The sequence below is a fragment of the Mobula hypostoma genome, chromosome 9, assembly GCF_963921235.1.
Source record: "Mobula hypostoma chromosome 9, sMobHyp1.1, whole genome shotgun sequence".
In the NCBI taxonomy this organism is placed as follows: Eukaryota; Metazoa; Chordata; class Chondrichthyes; order Myliobatiformes; family Myliobatidae; genus Mobula; species Mobula hypostoma.
This window is the reverse complement of record NC_086105.1, coordinates 23,526,954-23,545,559: the sequence shown is the minus strand read 5'-3', so window position 1 is coordinate 23,545,559 and position 18,606 is coordinate 23,526,954. Positions and strand designations below refer to the sequence as shown.

Below are 18,606 nucleotides of genomic sequence, written 5' to 3'. Positions count from 1 at the left end.
TTCTTTGCAACAGAGGAAGCTGAGGATAGACTTTATTGCGATGCATCAAATTATGAAGCGCCTAGATAAACTGGAAAGATTCCTTTTCCTTGGCAAGATGACAAAATTACAGGCTATAAATATAAGAAAGGTTAGTGGGGAGAAGAGGAAGCTTTTTCTATGCAGAGGAGCAGTCAGGGATTGGAATATTGTCTGAAAGAGTGGTAAAAGCAGTCATCTTGTTACATTTTATAAACATTTGGATACTGTTGTGTACTTAATATTTCAGTAATACTTGAGTAATATTGTAAATATATTGTTTGATTAAGCATTAGTTGTTTACAGAATGCATTGCATGTTGTAGGTAGAAGTACGTAAATGGCAAACATTATTATGCCACCACATCACATACGTGTGCCATTCATTTAAAAGTAAAGATGAAATTAGGCTCACATTTCATACTCCCGTCTTTTCCTTTCCATTAGTTTTTATGTTTTTGAGTTACACAAAGTAACAGTGGCGATGAGGTATTTTTAAATGAACCTGAGGTAACTGCCTACTTGTTGAAGCGCAGCGAGATGTTTGAGTAAGTAAAACACAACGAGAAATACCAGTAGTTAAGTTTTAAGAAAAGTGCAGCGCAGTTTTTTTTTTCTATGGTAAGGGAAAGCCAATTGAGATTTTTTTAAAAAAGGCAGAAAACAGAAGAATTCATGGGTTCATAAACGTGAGTACTGGGTGATAATAATTATAAAAAAAACAGAAATGATTTGCTACATCAGAAAGATTGATGTGTTTGATTATACAACATATAACTGGATGTTGTATACTGAGCGGATTGAGCATTATTTTAGAGCAAATAGAATAGCTGATGAGAAGCGTGTGCCAAAATTCCTGAGTGCATTAGATTTAAAGGCATAAGTTTGCTTAGATGTTTACCTGCTCCAACCAAACCAGCTGAAGTAAGATTTGCTGACATCATGAAAGTAGTGCAGGAACATTGAGAACCGAAACCATTGTTGATTGCAGAATGCTTTAGGTTTCATAAGCAAAATCAAAAGGAAGGGGACTCATTTCTGCTTATTTGGCTGAATTGAAGAAATTTTCTGTGCATTATCAGTTCAATGATGGGCTTAATGACACACTGAGAGATTGTTTAGTTTATGGACTCTTACAAGAAAGCATTTAAAAACGACTGAACTGAAGCACAAATTATATTTGAAAGAGTATGAATCAGTGTGCTGTTGATGTGGGTGACACAGAATGGGGTAGCCTTGAGATGTGCAAAGTGAAAACTTAATAATAGATAAGCAATATAGATTACACCAGAAGTGATTGACAAATTAATAAAAATGGAGTTGGACACTGGCTCGGCTGTTGCAGCCATTTCACAAAATGAGTTTGAATGGCAGTTTGAAGTCACTGAACTGAAGCCTGCAGAGAGCCAACTAAGAAATTACAGTGGAGAAAAGTTATTTGCTGTGGGAATGACATTTGTAACAGTGAAATACAACAACCAACAAATCACATTGGACTTATACAGTAGCTATACAAAGTATTCACCCCCCACCCCCGGAAGTTTTCATGTTTTACTGTTTTACAACATTGAATCCCAGTGGATTTAATTTGGCTTTTTTTGACACTGATCAACAGAAAAAGACTGTCATGTCTAAGTGAAAACAGGTCTCTACAAAGTGATTTAAATTAATTACAAATATAAAACAAAATGATTTCATAAGTATTCACCCGCTTCAGGTCTTTATTTATTAGGTTCACCTTTGGCAGCAATTACAGCCTTGAGTCTGTGTGGATAGGTCTCTATGAGCTTTGCACATTTGGACACTGCAATTTTTCCCCATTCTTCTTTACAAAACTGCTCAAGCTCTGTCAGATCACATAGGAATCATGAGTGAATAGCCCTTTTCAAATCCAGCCACAAATTCATAGTTGGATTGAGGTTTGAACTCTGACTTGGCCACTCCAGGACATTAACTTTGTTGTTTTTAACCCGTTCCTGTGTAGCTTTGACTTTATGCTTGGGATCATTGTCTTGCTGGAAAACAAATCTTCTCCCAAGATGCAGTTCTCTTGCAGACTGTATCAGGTTTTCCTCCAGGATTTCCCTATATTTTGCTGCATTCATTTTACCCTCCACCTTCACAAGCCTTCCAGAACCTACTGTGGTGTAGCATCCCCATAGCATGATGCAGCCACCACCATACTTCGTGGTAGGGATGGTGTGTTTTTGATGATGTGCTGTGTTTGGCTTATGCCAAACAACGTTTAATCTGATGGCCAAAAAGCTCAATTTTGGTTTCATCAGACCATAGAACCTTCTTCCAACTGACTTCAAAATCTTCCACATGCCTTCTGGCAAACTAGCCAAGATTTCATAAGAGTTGGAGGGGGTGAATATTTATGCAATCAATTGTTTTGTGCCTTATATTTGTAATTAATTTAGATCACTTTGTAGAGATCTGTTTTCACTTAGACATGAAAGAGTCTTTTTCTGTTGATCAGTGTCAAAAAAGCCAAATAAAATCCACTGTGATTCAATGTTAAAAAAACAATAAAACATGGAAACTTCCAAGGGGGGTGAATACTTTTTTATAGGCACTGTATGTGTTAAAAACAGGATGGCCAGTATTGTGGGGTTGTGGTTGGCTGAGATGACTACAGCTTGCTTGGAGATCCATCCCTTTTGCACGCCACATCCCGTGTAATAGTGTCAACTGAAAGCAAATTAGCAGTGTGCAAGGCTTGCATTGGAAAACTCATACAGATCAAGGGTAAAACAATGTTAAATAAAAATGCCTCACCCAAGTTTTGCAAAATCCACCCAGTTCTTTTTCCCATCTGTGATAACGTAGCCAGTGAGCTAGATTGTATGGAACCTGAAGGAATTCTTTCCAAGTTTGAGTGGAGCTCATGGGCAATGCCAGTGGTCCCAATAGCCTAGTAGAATGGGTCTGTCAGAGTTGTGCTGATTTTAAGATCAGCAAAAATCCAGTACTGAAAGTAGATCAATACCCTCTGCCCAGGATAGGGATATCTTTGCAAACCTTTCTGGAGGAAAGCATTTCAGGAAGGTGGACTTAAGCTGAGGCCTAACTACAGATGGAGAATGAAGAAGAGCCCAAAGTGTTTTTCAGCATAAACTAGAGAAAATTTGCAGGTGCTGGAAATCCGAGCAACACACAAAAAAATGCTGGAGGAACTCAGCAGGCCAGGCAGCATCTATAGGAAAAAACGTCCTGCCGGAGGGTTTCGGCCCGCAACATCAACTGTACTTTTTCCCATAGATGCTGCCTGGCCTGCTGAGTTCCTCCATCAATTTGTGTGTGTTGCTTGTTTTTCACCATGAACACTTACAAAAGGCTTTCTCACTATACAGGCTTATTTTTGGAGCAGTATCTGCCCCTGCACTCTGGCAGAGAGCTATGGACTAGGTGCTGCAAGACTGTCCAGGCACTCAGTGTTACCTGGATGACATTATTGTTGCCAGTAAGGATGACAAGGAATATCTCCAAAATCTCAAAAGAGTGTTAAAAAGAGTAGAAGGTTATCGGCTCAGAGTATGAAGCAACAAGTGTGAATTCTTAAAACCAAGCATCACTTACTGTGATCACACCATTGACACCCAAGGATTACACAAGTGTGCTGAGAAAATTCAAGGAGTGGTGGGTACACCAAGGCCAGAGGATGTGCCACAATTGCAGTCCTTTTTAGGATTTGTCAATTACTATAGCAGGTTCCTGCCAAACCTGTCTACTTTGCTCTTCCCCTTGAACTTATTTCTACAGACCGAGAAGAAATTACAATGGACAAAGCAGTGTGAGGTAAAGGAAATGGTGATGTCAGATACTGTACTCACACATTATGCGCCATATCATCCAGTATATCTGGCCACATATGGGATGCCAACATGTTCAAAAGAAAGGTGTCCAGAGCTGTCAGAACCACTTCCTGCAGTCCCAGAGTCGACTCCTATAACCACCATGGAGGAGCCCCAGGACCTCAGGTTCTTTCACAGTCACAAGTTTCTCCTGCCAAGCAGAGTAACTCTCCTTGTCAGGAAAGATGTTATCCTGCAAGAGTAAGAAATCCTCCACAGCAATTAAATCTTTAGGCCTGAAGGGAAGAATTTAAAATTTACTATGCTGTGGATGTCTACATAGAAGTTGCTTTGTGTAGTAATCTATCTATCTATCTATCTATCTATATCTCTCTCTCTCTCTCTCTCTCTCTCTCTCTCTCTCTCTCTCTCTCTCTCTCTCTCTCTCTCTCTCTCTCTCTCTCTCTCTCTCTCTCTCTCTATATATATATATATATATATATATATATATATATATATATATATATATATATTTATTTATTTATTTGTTTATATAAGTTGCAAATGTTACGTACCCCGTAGCTGGGTTGCCAAACCAGCAGAAATGGATCACTCAGTTGGAGTCTGGATTACTAGAACTAAGAAAGTTTTATTAAAGAAACAAGCAACACAGTAATGGAAAGGATAATAAATGCAACAGTTCAGCAATGATAAACACACATGTGCACAGAATTAAGATAACAGGATCAATCAAGCTCTATCGTTGTCTAGGGGTAAATGACCAATTTCAAAGTGACACAAAGTCCAGTTCAATTTAGTTCAGTTCAGTTCGCAGTAATCGTTGCCATGGCGATGGACAACGTGGGGGGAGGGAGAGAGAGAGAACGAGAACGACTGATCATTCAGAACGGCTTCCACTCACAGACCGGCGATATTGCTCACAAGCAGCTTTCGGGCGGGTCCTTTGTGATGTCACCTGGGGTCACCGACTGTGACCCTTCCTCCAGATGCAGTCGATCCTCTGCAGTGAACCCGGCACCCAAGCAAGGGCGGACACACACCGGGTTCCTGCTGATCGTAGCTTTCCACCCTGTGCGTTTGTGGCCCGGTACTTCCCACCGACTCGTGAGAGGCGCACCGCTTCCAGGGTCTCGTTACCTCGAGTGTCGTGTATGTCTTGCCTTAGCGAACCTGTCCCTTTTTATCCCCGGCTGGGTATCGCCTGTTCATCACTTCAAACAGTTCAGGGTTCAAAGGGGGAGCCGCTCTAGACAGCTCTCTCTCCCGTCCCTTCATTACACATCTCCAGATCGCCTGTCCATCACTTCAAACAGTTCAGGGTTCAAAGGGGGAGCCGATCTTGACAATACCCAGACTGATGGCTCCTTCCTTAACATCTCCAGATGCTGCTTCATTGTTCCTTATCTCTCCCTCCCCTGAGGACAGGTGGCAGACCAACTGCTGATGCCACTGATGCTAGCCCAGGCCAGCAAACATCTTAATTTATGTGTATTCTCGTCACACAATGCATTCTATATTGAGAGAGTTTGTAGTTCAACATGGAGGAGTGTTGTGTATTTAACATTTCAGTAATATTTGAGTAAGACTGTAAATATATTGTTTAATTAAGCATTCTTCATTGTTTACAATGCATTATTGATTATATGTAAAAGTATGTAAATTACATACGTTATTATAGTGCCACATCATATATGTGTACGTCTCACTTAAAAGTAAAGACTAAATTAGACTCCCATTTTGGACTGTATTCTTTTACTTTCCACTAGTTTTTATGTTTTGGAGCTACAAAACATAACATATATGTTCTTGAAACATCATGTGGGCTAAATACTAGAAAATAGGTTTAGGTTACAGAGCTCTTTTCAACCAACACAGACGCAATGGTTCAAATGACTTCCTTATGTATCATAAATTTGCTACAATTTCTATGATTTGAGGAATGGAAAAAAACTTGCATTTCTTTTTTTCACTCCACTTCCACTGCATAAAGCATTTGGGTCTTGTCATGTCTTTTCCCATTGCTTTTCCCCTATCTACCACATAGCTGCACTGCAGTGTGTATCCATTCTGATATTTAATCAGTATGTACCACCTCAGATCTCCACACAATAATCCAGTTTGAAAAATAACACCCCAATGCACCATACATTGACTGTGTGGAAGGAGGCCAGCACAGAAATGCCATCAGGTATGAGCCAAGCACAATAATTCATATTTATTCCATACTTTTGGGGAAGTGATAACTTGACAAATAGAATTCCACATCTGTCTGCTGGATTTAGAACAGCAATTCGCAGTCTGACTGAACACAGAGCTGCAGCTTGTCTTAAGCCCTTGGATTTTAGTGGTCCTGGCATCACCTAGATAGCTAGATCAATCGTTGGTAAGAAGAAAAAGTTATTATGGGGTTGAGATGTACAATCATTTGCCATATTTAGGAGTTCAGAGAGGCAATGTGCTCATTTTTCAGAGAAGAGTTAATAGTCGATGTTCAAAGTTCAAAGTAATTTTCTTATCAAAGTACTTGAATGTCACCATATACAACCCTCAAACTCATTTTCTTGCAGGCATACTCAATAGAATAACAAACAAGTGCGCATGCGCCAGTCGTGCATGCAGCCTGGTACAGCCGTTCCGATCTATTCTTAATTTCTTCTTCTTACTTTTTAATTTACGTTATTTTTTGTATTTTTTTCTCTCACGGTAACATGTTGAAGCTGCACCCTCTCTAACATGCTGGTAGAGAGAGTTTTATTTGGGTTTTCTTTAGCACTGGAAATGGTTACATCCCAACACGCGGGATAGAAGCAAGATCACATTGTGTATTTCATGGACCAGCAAAGACCAGCCGGCTTAATGAACAGAGCGATGGACACCCCTGCTGAAATCCGGAGGAAAACACACAGAGGGGGATCACAAAGCCGAGGAAAGAGAACCGGGTCGAGACAACAGAGACTTTTGGAGAAGAGGAGTTCGGTGGGTAATACCGTTCTGACTGACCGGAAGTGCACTGAGAGCGGTAAGTGTAAAGGAGTTGGGTGCTTACTGTTCTGGCTATCAATGGATGGTGCAATCCGGGGTATATTACGATTGAGGAACGTGTTTGCAGACTGGATATTGAACTTTTTACTGTTGGACTTCGGCCACATTCCACCGTGATACAACACTTGGCGGCACGGGAGGTCGTTCCTGCCTGTGGCCATTGAACGTGCAGCTCCTCCCGTGGAGGGTCAGGCACCCTGGGCCAATAGACCGGTCCTGGACTTATTTTCCGTCTGGCATGGTTTGCATTTTGGTGTTTGATTGTTGGGTTTTTTTTGTATTGCTATATTTATGCTCTATTCTTGGTTGGTGCGGCTGTAACGAAACCAAATTTCCCTCGGGATTAATAAAATATATCTATCTATCCATCTAAACAAAATAGAATCAGTGAAAGGCCACACCCACTTGGGCATTTAACTAGGGTGCAAGAAACAACAAACTGTGCAAACACAAAAAAGAAATAACTAATAACAATAAACAAATAAACAATAAATATTGAGAATATGAGATGAAGAGTCCTTGAAAGTGTATCCATAAGTTGTGGGAATATTTCAATGATGGTCCAAGTGAAGTTGGATGAAGGTAGCTCCTTTGGTTCAAGAGCCTGTTGGTTGAGGGTTAATAACTGTTCTTGAACCTGGAAGTGTGAGTCCTGAGGCTCCTGTACCTTCATGCTGACGGCAGCTGTGAGAAGGGAGCATGTGCTGGATGATAGGTGTCCCTGGTGATGGATGCTGCTTTCTTGCACCAGCGCTCCATGTAGACGAGCTCAACGGTGAGGAGTGCTTTACCCTTGCTGGACTGGGCTGTATCCACTACTTTTGTGCTACTTACCATTCAGGGCCATTGTTTTTTTTAGATTATGAAGACAGGCAGTCCTCTTTTATTGTCATTTCATAATGCATGCATTAAGAAATGATACAACATTCCCTCCGGTGTGATATCACAAAACACAGGACAGACCAAGACTGAAAAAAACTTACAAAACCACATAATTATAACATATAGTTACAACAGTACAACAATACCATAACTTGATGAAGAACAGTCCACGAGCGCAGTAAAAAGTTCAAAGTCTCTCAAATGTCCCACATCTCACGCAGACGGGAGAAGGAAGAAAAACTCTCCCTGCCAGGCCCGACCACAGTCCGACTCTGAGTCATCCGAAAACTTCGAGCCTCCAATCAGCTCTCCGACACTGAGTACAGAGCACCATCTCTATCCGAACGATCCGACCTCAATCTCGGTCGCCAACAGCAGGCAAAGCCGGGGATTTTGAGGCCTTCCTTCAGGAAGATTCTCGATCGCGCTGTACAACAGCAGCAAACCTGTGTTTCAGAAATTTCTCCAGATGTTCCTCTGTGCTTTCACATCTGTCTCCATCAAATCAGAATTGTCCACGGCGCCTATTTAACAGATACGATATCATTTCCACTGGAGTGCTGCGCATGCGTTGCACGCTGCTATCTCTCCTCCTGCCTCTCTCTGGTACGTCATACCAGGCTGTGACGTAGCCAGTCAATATACTCTCCCCTGCACATCCGTAGAAGTTTGTCAAAGTTTTAGATGTCATGCTGAATTTTCACAAACTCCTAAGGAAGTAGAGATGTTGCTTTCTTGGTAATTGTACTTACATGCTGCTCCCAGGACAGGTCCTCCGAAATAATGACACCAAGGAATTTAAAGATGCTGACCCTCTCCACCTCTGATCGTCCAATGAGGACTGGATTATGAACCTCTGGTTTCTGAAGTCAGTAATCAGCTCCTTGGTCTTGCTGACATTGAGTAAGGGGTTGTTGTCATGTCACCACCCAGCCAGGTTTTCAATCTCCCTCCTGTATGCTGATTCATCAACACCTTTGATTTGGCCCACAACAGTGGTGTCATCAGCAAACTTGAATATAGCATTGGAGCTGTACCTAGACACATAGTCGTAATTGTAAAGCAAGTAGAGAAGGGGTCTGAGCACACAGCCTTGTGGTGCGTCTGTGCCGAAGGAGATTGTGGAGGAGATGCTGCCAATCTGAACTGACTGGGTTTTGCAAGTGAGGAAATTGAGGTATCAATTGCACAGGGGGGTATTGAGGCCAAGGTCTTAGAACTTATTGATTAGTTTTGAGAGGATGATGGTATTGAATGCTGAGTAGATGTAAACTAACCTATAACAGTCACCTTATTAATTTCTTTGTAGTATATTTCTTTGTCTACAGAAGGCACTTAGATGATAAGTGCAGAAACAGCCCACACACAACCAAAACCATTTCTCAATAGTTTACTTTGCCCAATATTTTTAGCAGTAATCTGTGATACAGAACTAAGAAAGTGGGAAGATCTTACTAGTTGTGTAGTTACTGTATGTTGCTTCCTCTTTGCAAGTCAACAGTTTGGAAGCTCAAGATCAATCCTAACTTGTCATTCCTGTTAAGCTCCTTGAGAGAGAATCAGAATTAGAATTAGGTTTAATATCGCAGGCATATGCCGTGAAATATGTTGTTCTGTGGCAGCAGTACATTGCAATATATAGTAAAAATGATAAATTACAATAAATATATATATAAAATAAATAAGTCATGCAAAAAGAGAAAAATAGTGAAGTCGTGTTCATGGGTTCATTGCCCATTTAGAAATCTGATGCCAGATGCGAAGAAGCTGTCCCTGAAACATTGAGTGTGTGTCTTCAGGCTCCTGTACCTCCTCAATGATACCAATGAGAAGAAGACATGTCCTGAATGATGCAGGTCATTAATGGTGGGTGCTGCCTCTTTGAGGCATTGTCTTTTGAAGGTACCCTCAGTATTGGGAAGGTTAGCGCCTATGATGGAGCTGGCTGAGTTTACAACTTTCTGCAGCTTTTTCCGATCCTGTGTAGTGTCACCTCCATACTGACAGTGATGCAACCAGTTAGAATGCTCTCCACAGTACATCTGTAGAAATTTGAGAGAGTCTTTGATGATATATGAAATCTCCTTAATCTCCTAATGAAATATAGCTGCTGCCATGCCCTCTTTATAATTGCATCAATATACTGGGCACAGGATAGATCTTTAGAGATGTTGTCACCCAGGAACTTGAACCTGCTCACCCTTTCCACTGCTGATTCTTCAGTGAGGACTGGTATGTGTGCCCTTGACTTGCCCTTCCTGAAGTCCACAATCATACTGATGTTGAGTGCAAGGCTGTTGTGTGACACCACTCAAGCAGCCAACCCATCTCACTCCTGTCCACATCCTCGTCACCATCTGGAATTCTGCCAACAATCGTTGTGTCATTGGCAAAATTATAGATGACATTTGAGCTGTGCCTAACTACATCGTTGTCAGTGTGGAGAGAGTAGAGCAGTGGGTTAAGCACCCGTCCTTGAAGTGCACTAGTGTTGATTGTTAGCGAGGAGGAGATGTTATTTCTGATCCGCAGTAACTATGGTTTCTGAGTGACTAAGTCAAGTATCCAGTTGCAGAGGGCAGAAGACAGGATGTTCAACTAAATTGTTCTTCGAAGTCCAAATAATTTCCTATCCACTTTATACCTCTTTGGTCCATTGCAAATTGATCATAGCAAGGGGAAACTCTGACAGAAATACCGTATATTTCTGGTTTAAGATGGCACAATGGTGAAGTGAAGTGACGACTTGCTGGTAGCAAACGAAACTATAAATTACTGTATTAATCACACTTTTTCTTGGATATGATCACAGCAATCAATAGCCTGTAACTTCCCTTTTGGAGCTGAGCATTTGAACTGCTTGTACAACCTGGTATTTTTGCAGAGTGAACTGAAGTGTCGAAGGTGCAGAATGGTTGTGGGGTGATGAGTACGGGCTGAATTGAGGTGGCAAAGCCCAGGCCCAAGAGCAGGGAACAAGCCAAAGTTTGGCTATTGCTGGAGCGGGCTTGGCAGTGATTTGATGCAGCAGAATGGAGGAAAGGTGAGTGGAGGTAAGGTACCAATGAGGCAGAGGGGCCCAAGAGTAAGGAAAGACCCAAAGTTTGATTTATTTAGGTGCCGGGCCCAATTGCAAAGGTCAGATATGGGCCAAATTGAGGTGGTGGAGCTTGGTCCTGAGAGTGTATCAAAATGGCAGGGCAAGGAACGAGGAATGACCCGAGGTTTGGATGATTTAAGCGCCAGGCCAGATTGAAAAGGTTAGAGTGTCGGGGCCAGAGACAATGGATGGGCCAGTTCAGCTCACTGCTCCACAAAGTTTACTCATCTCTATGCTCTATTAGTTGTGGCCTGCAACTAATGGGCTCCCGAATCAGCTGCAGTGATGACTGGCTTCATGGCTGTAGACTCAGCTTTGTGAACTTTGTGAAGTTCTGAATGTTATTTGCTTACTTTTATTACTTGCACGATTTTTTTTCCCTGCACATTGGATGTTGATGGTCTTCCTATTCTTAACAGGCTCTTTTGGGATTCTTTGTTTTGTGGCTGCCTGTAAGGAGACAAATCTCAAGGATGTATACTGTATACATACTTCACTATAAAATGTACTTTGAACTTTGAACGTATATTTCTAGAAGGAAGCAACCAGATGAACGATCTTCAGCCTGAAATGTTAACACTATTTCTCTTTCCACAGGTGCTGCTTGACTTATTTTTTATTTCAGCTTTTATTTCAGATTTTCAGTATCTGCTATTAAAAAATTATTGCTGTAATTTTCTTTATCTCAGTGGAACACCAAAATTGGGTTGATAAATTGCTCAGTTTCATTTGGGCCAATCATAACACTTATTAATTAATCACAGCACAAGCTAAAGAAATGATCCCACAATAAGCTACCATTATAGTAATCAACATCTATATTACCTCTTCATTAAATCTGACACAAAAGAGCTGGTTTTCACAAATTTGCTGAAAAATCTTGAAATTTCACTTGCAAGTTCAAATAAAATTGAGAATGTGAAGTGTGTTAATTAGGGCTGTGAATGGCTGTTATGGGTCTGGCAGTTTGATATGGAAATCATTTCCTTGAAGATATGGAATAAATTTGAATTATTTTAGTCGGCTCATATATGGTGGCATTTTTGTGCTGATCTTTTCACCTCATGGGCCATTGCTTTTCCAAGTGAGTGGTGTCCCCACCCACAAGTAACCTTAAGAAGAAAAGATTCCTAATGGATTATAAACCAGTGTGAATAATATGAACTGGGAAGCTTACTACACAGCCAGACAATCAACTATTGATCACTTACTGGAGTACCAGAGATCTCATAAATCAAGTTTAATTGTTTTCAATGGTAAATTACAGGATTTTTCCTAAATATGGGAATTGTTTTTTCCCTCTTTCCTATCTGTTCACAACTCCCCATAGTTCAGTCATCTCTTTAGCATCATGCCAAAGTAAGGCAAGGAAGAAATGCTCAATTTATTAGGCAAGCACTATTTGTTGCTCCTGCTTTCACGTTTCACATAGCAGCCAAACATAGTTCACAAACTGTTTCTTCAGCTTAAATAGAAACTAATGCAATGGGACAGATGTGCAGAGAATGCTATTCTGGTTTAGCAGAGACTTCAAAGGGTACAAGACTGATTTTTGTTTACAAAGAAGATTAAATATGGAAATATTGATGTCATTGTTTGATTCTTTGCAGGACAAGTATGCAAAAGAACATAATATTTCTTGAATGTACTGTGGAAACCCCAAATAATCAGAGAAAGGCCAATTTCTTTCTCATAATAATCAAAATATGGTTAAGACAGTCATAGGCAACCATAGACCCACACATCTCAACTTCATTCTACTTAACTGGGAAGTAACAATAATGTTGAAGCAAAATACTATATTTGCTGGAAGGCAGACCAGTGCTGGAAATTCTTAACAGGTCAAGGAAGCAACAACGCAGAGAAATACAGTTGATATTTCAGGGACGGATTAGGGATAGTCATCATGGCTTTGTGCGTGGTAGGTTGTCTCTAACCAATCTTGTAGAGTTTTTCAAGGAAGTTACCAGGAAAGTTGATGAAGGCAAGGCGGTAAATGTTGCCTATGCAATGTATGGATCTATTTCTTTTAGAGCAATGACTCTGCTTAGCACTACATACGGACTGATAACTTATCTATGCGGATTGATCTGTTGTCTACGCATTCGCATTAATCTGCTCTCTCTCTCTCTCTCTCTCTCTCTCACTGAAATGAAATGATGACATTAGTCAAAGCCATCTCCTGTGTGGTTGTTTTTATTTTAATTGATACATAGATGCAGCAACACAACAAATTGGTGACGAGTACGAACCTAAATGTCAGAGGATATCACCAACTGCACCGACAGTCATGGGACAAGACAGCGAGAGGAAAGAGTTAAACAGTACGAAGAAAGCTGTCACGGACACTAACAAAGGGACAAGTGAGTAACTGCATTGTACACAGTGAAAGAAGCACCATTAGCAAAGTTAAAGTGAAAATAATGTGGCGATGACTTAAGTCGGGGAAGTTGATGAATTTGATAGTGCTAATGAAGGCTGGGAGTCGTATATCGAGAAGGAGGAACTGTATTGTGATGTGAGCAACGTGTAGGAGCAAAAGAAAGCCCCTACACTTCTTAGCTTAATGGGTGCAAGGATTTACCGTTTCTTAAGCAACTTACAATTGTCAGAAAGAGATGTAACTTTAGAATAGGCATTGGTCATTGCAATACCATTAGAGACTGCAGCAAAGGATGCAGCAGAACAACAGAAAAAGAGATTAGAATGTGTAATGCACAAAATGTCCCTGAATGGTACAAAAAGCCAAAAATCTTATCAATGTGGCCAATCCTCCCATAATGCAAATGACTGTTGGTTCAAAGAAAAAGTTTACAGAATGTGTCACAGACAAAGTCACACAGAGTGTGCAAAGCAAACAAAAAGAATAGCCAAAGAGAAAGACCACACCAAATGAAAAAGTTCGAACACAAAGCCAAGCAAATGCATAAAGTAACCAAAGGCAACACAGAGTCTGAGAATGGTGAACTGTCATGCCTAGACCTGCATAGTATTACTGAAGCAGATCACAAATCAGGTGGATCACAATAGATGCGTCTGGTGTAAAACTGAAAACAGTTGTGTCATCTTGCCTTTAGAACACTTCTTCCTCTTTGAGATGTATATACCCTGTGTCTTCTAAATTACTTCCAGAAATTCCAGTCATTGCAGCTCTGCCATCATCCCTGCCAGTGTACTTTTCCAATCAATTCTGGTCAACTCCACTCTCATGCCTCTGTAATTCTTTTTACTTCACTTTTTTTCCATTGAGGTTAGGTGGGACCGCAACTAGAGGCCATGGGTTAAGTTTGAAAGGTTAAAAGTTTAAGGGGAACATAAGGGAAAACTTATTCACTCGGGGGTCATGAGAGTGTGGAAGGAGTTTCCATTGCAAGTGGTTAATGCAAGCTCAATTTCAACGTTTAAGAGTAGTTTGGATAGGTACATGGATTAGGAGGGGTATGGTCCAGGTTCAGTTTGATGTGACGAGACAATTTAAATGATTTGGCATGGATTAGATTGGCCAAAAGGCCTATTTTTGTGCTGTACTTTTCTATGACTATATGACTTTATAATCTTCCATTATAAACAAGAAAAGTTTGATACGTTTTTCGTTGCAGAGAAATAAGGGGCAGGACAGGGAAAAAGAACTAAGAGAAGGGCCAGAGGTAGAGTGGAGAAGAGAAGACACTGAATAAGAAAAGTGGATCATATTGAAAGAGCATGGTCAAAGCTGATGAATAAATTCCCTTGTAAAATGCTATCTGTTAAACATTGCCAAACGTTAGTCTACCCCTGTGCTGTGTGCTTTCTTGTTAAGTTGCCAGAAACAATATGAACTGAGGGAGTGAAATCCATGAATACTCACCACTTTACTATAATAAAGACTCATGGTGGTAATACAAATATTCTAAGTATGAAGAGTAAAGAACAGTGTAAATGCAAAGAATTTGAGACTAAACCATGCTAATTCTCATGAGGTAAGGAGATATCCATATGAATCAGCTTAGTATACAAGCTGATGAAGAGGATGACAAATCAGCAGTGGGAAAATTATGATGAGGTAAGGTTTGAAAATGTGCAGCAAGGAGTAAAGTTCTGCAGATGGATGAAGAGTAAAACTAAACTGACTTAATAGAAAATAGGCAGATGGACCTTTAAATTTCCCAGTAGTATTGGTCTGTCAGCACATTTTAACTTGCAGCGCTGAATTGGTGACAAGGGCACTAGTCCAAGGTGAAAAGGTCCCTTTATGCCAATGCACTTCTCCATCAGGACTTCCATGAAATTTTGACTTAGCAGCCTGAATGCCAAGCTGCAGCAGTCTTCCCACAGTTTGAAGGCTCCAGAGAAGATCATCTGAATCCTATATTTTTATCCCGGGAATTAGATGCACATTTTTGATGTTTCTGTGAAACAGTGAGTTATTTTTACATCTAAGCATCTAAAACAATGTAATTCTAATTTCATGGGCACTTTGTTCATGTTATTTAAGTTCATCTTTTAAGTTCAAAGTTCAAAGTAAATTTATTACCAAGGTACATATTATGTCACCATATACTACCCTGAGATTTGTACTCTTGCAGGCATATTCAGAAAATCCAAGAAACATAGTAGAATTGATGAAAGACTGCATCAACAGAACGGACAAACAACCAATGTCCAAAAGACAACAAACTGCAAATACGAAAGAAAAATAAGAATTAATAATAATAAATATGAAGAAATAAATATTGAGGTCATTACAAGAGTACATAGAAGTGTGACCATAGGTTGTGGGAACAGCTCAGTGACTGGGCGAATGAAGTTGAGTGAAGATATCCCCAGTGGTTCAGGGGCCAGATGGTTGAGGGGTAATAACTGTTCCTAAACTTGGTGGTGTGGGACCTGAGGCTGCTGTACCTACTTCATAATGGCAGCAGCGAGAAGAGAACATAGCCTGGTGGTGAGGGTCCTTGATGGTGGATCCTCCTTTTACGTGACAGCATTCCGTGTAGATGTGCTCAGTGGTGGGAAGGGGTTTACCTGTGATGGACTTGGCTGTATCCACGACTCTTTGCAGGAGTTTTTGTTCAAGGGCATGGATGTTTCCATACCAGGCCATGATGCAACCAGTCAATAAACTCTCCAAAGTTTTAGATGTCACGTCAAATCTTCGCAAACTTCTAAGGAAGTAGAGGCACTTCATAATTGGACTTGCGTGCTGGGCCTAGGACAGATCCTCTGAAATGATAAAACCAAGGAGTTTAAAGATGCAGACCCTCTCCACCCCTGGTCTGCTAATGAATACTGGCTCCTGCACCTCCAGTTTTCTCCTCCTGAAGTCAATAATCAGTTCCTTGGTATTGCTGACATTGAGTGAGAGGTTGTTGTCGTGCTGGGTAGAGGGAGTTTCATTCCTCTGCATCTCCACCTGGCTTAGAGTCCTCCCCTCTTCCCTTTCTTTTCACCATGGCGACGTACCATTGTCCCCTTAAAGGTGCCGTATCTGCATGCTTAAGAGTTAAGTCCACAAGTCTTTCAGATGACTGTGAAATTGCTAGCTCATTATGTGGTTCAACTGCACGTTAATTAAGGCAAAAGTTAAATTTTGATGAAAATGATTTTAAAAGTTTGACAAGATTTCTATTTTTGAATTCTCTTGACCTTTTCCTCAATGTGATTCTAAGTCTAAAGGCCTTGTCAATATTGCTGATTGATTTTCTGAAGAATATTGTAGTTTAGTGAAGGCTGTTTCATAGAAGATAATTTTATAGAGAATGCAAAGCAATTTAAACAGCTATTTGGGAGATTTTCCAAGAGATAAGCCTTAGTTTTTGTTAAAAATGTTGGCAGAAACCAGGTTTTTATCTCCAATATCCAGGTCACTGTTTTCTCAATTAACTCACTGTTGTCCATAGTCTGCTTTTAGCAGTTGGCTGAGATCTCAGAGTTAGGATACATTGATTTCCATATCAGCCCTGTCTAGAATCTACTGCCCTCTACAGGTATAAACTGATTCAGTCACAAGCCAATGGAGAGAAAAGCAGATTTGTATTTACGTAGAATGTCAATATAGTGTCTTTTTCAGGGTAATATTTATCTACTTATCTTCACCATGCCACGAGTTGCTGCATGTTGTAGAACCTGAAGGTTGATTGGAGAGGAGTAACTCTGAGGGGAAATTCAGGAGGTAATTCCCATTTGAAACTTGAGATAAGTTGTGGAGGAAGGAAAAGATAATAAAAGAACAACTTTAAAATCAGGTGAAAGAGAGAGAAGGTAAACTGAAGAAATTGTCAGTTTAGTAATGGGCTTACTGAAGCACTGAGAGATCAGTTAGTTTGTCAAATCTTCCAAGAAAGCATTCCAAAACAGCTAACTGAAGGAGAACTCACATTTAAATGAGCAGTTGAAATCACTGTATCAATGAAAACAGCAGCCAGAGACTAGAATTGCAGATAGCAATGAAAGTGAGCGTGAACAAAATTGCAACATCAAAACAGAAACTTGCCTGCTTGAGCAGATCGAGTCCCCATTGTGGCAGGGGCTCACATACACCTGACTAATGCAGGTTTAACTAAGAACTTACACTGCAGAAAAGATAACTCCAGTAGGAATGATATTTGTAACAGTGAAATATAACAACCAACAAGACACGTTGGGCTTGAATATGGTAAAAACAGGAGGGCCAGCATTGTGGGGTTGTGATTGGCTGAGACAAATACAACTTGATTAGAGATCCATCGACTATTTGCGTGCATGTCCCCTGCAACAGGATCAACTGAAAGGGAAATAGGAAAGGTACTGGATGGTGCCACAACAGTATTCAAGGATGGCATTGGAAAACTCAAACATATCAAGGGTAAAGTAGTGTTAAATCAGTATGTCACACTCATGTTTTGCATCTGTGATAAAGTAGACAGTGAGCTAGATTGTACAGGGGCTGAAGGGATTCTTTCCAAGTTTGAGTGGAGCCCATAGGGAACACCTATGGCTGCAGCAGCCCAGAAGAATGGATCTGTTAGGATCAGTGGTGATTCTAAGGTCACTATCAACACAGTATTGAAAATCGATCAATATCCTCTGCCCAGGATAGAGGATATCTTTGCAAACCTCTGTGGAGGGAAACACTTCAGGAAAGAGAACTTAGCTTAGGCCAACCTACAGATGGAGATGGAAGAAGAGTCCAAAGTGATTCTCACCATAAACACAAAGGGGTTTATCACTATAATAGGCTTATTTCTGGAGCGGCATCTATACCTGCACTCTGTCAGAAAGAAATGGACCAGGTGCTGCAAGGCTGTCTAGGCACTCAGTGTTACTTGGATGATACTATTTTTACCACTGAGGATGACAAGGAACATTTTCAAAATCTAAAGACAGTGTTAAAAAGATTAGATGATTATGGGCTCAGAGCATGACACGACAAGTGTGAATTCTTTAATCCAAGCACCACTTATTGTGGTCACACAGTTGATGCAAAAGATTTACACAGATGTGCTGAAAAAAAATTCAAGCAGGTTTTTTTGGAGCTCTGACCAGCAGCCAATTGGCATTTGGGATCGATTAGCAAGAACAAATCAAAGGAGGGCAGGGGCAAGCAAAGCGGCCATTGTTGGAGTGGTTAGAGTTAGAGTGGTGATTTTGAGGATTTAGCTCTTCAAGGCTTCAGTCAGAGAAACCAAAAGAGAAAAGCTCTACATTTGCTCCCTTCCTTACATTTGCTCAGTTGGAACAGTAGAGATGCCAGACAGGATAGTTGGATGGTCCCCTTGCAGAACGTGAG

General features: G+C 40.6%; 1 protein-coding gene across 1 annotated transcript in view; it reads left to right on the top strand.

The window, feature by feature from the left end:
- Positions 1-18,606, top strand: part of LOC134352228 (uncharacterized) — a 224,394-nt gene that overhangs the window by 153,332 nt on the left and 52,456 nt on the right. The window contains exons 2-3 of the mRNA XM_063059522.1: positions 13,076-13,222; positions 15,425-15,683. Coding sequence (XP_062915592.1) covers positions 13,076-13,222; positions 15,425-15,683 — 406 coding nt within the window. The remainder of the gene's footprint in view (positions 1-13,075; positions 13,223-15,424; positions 15,684-18,606) is intronic.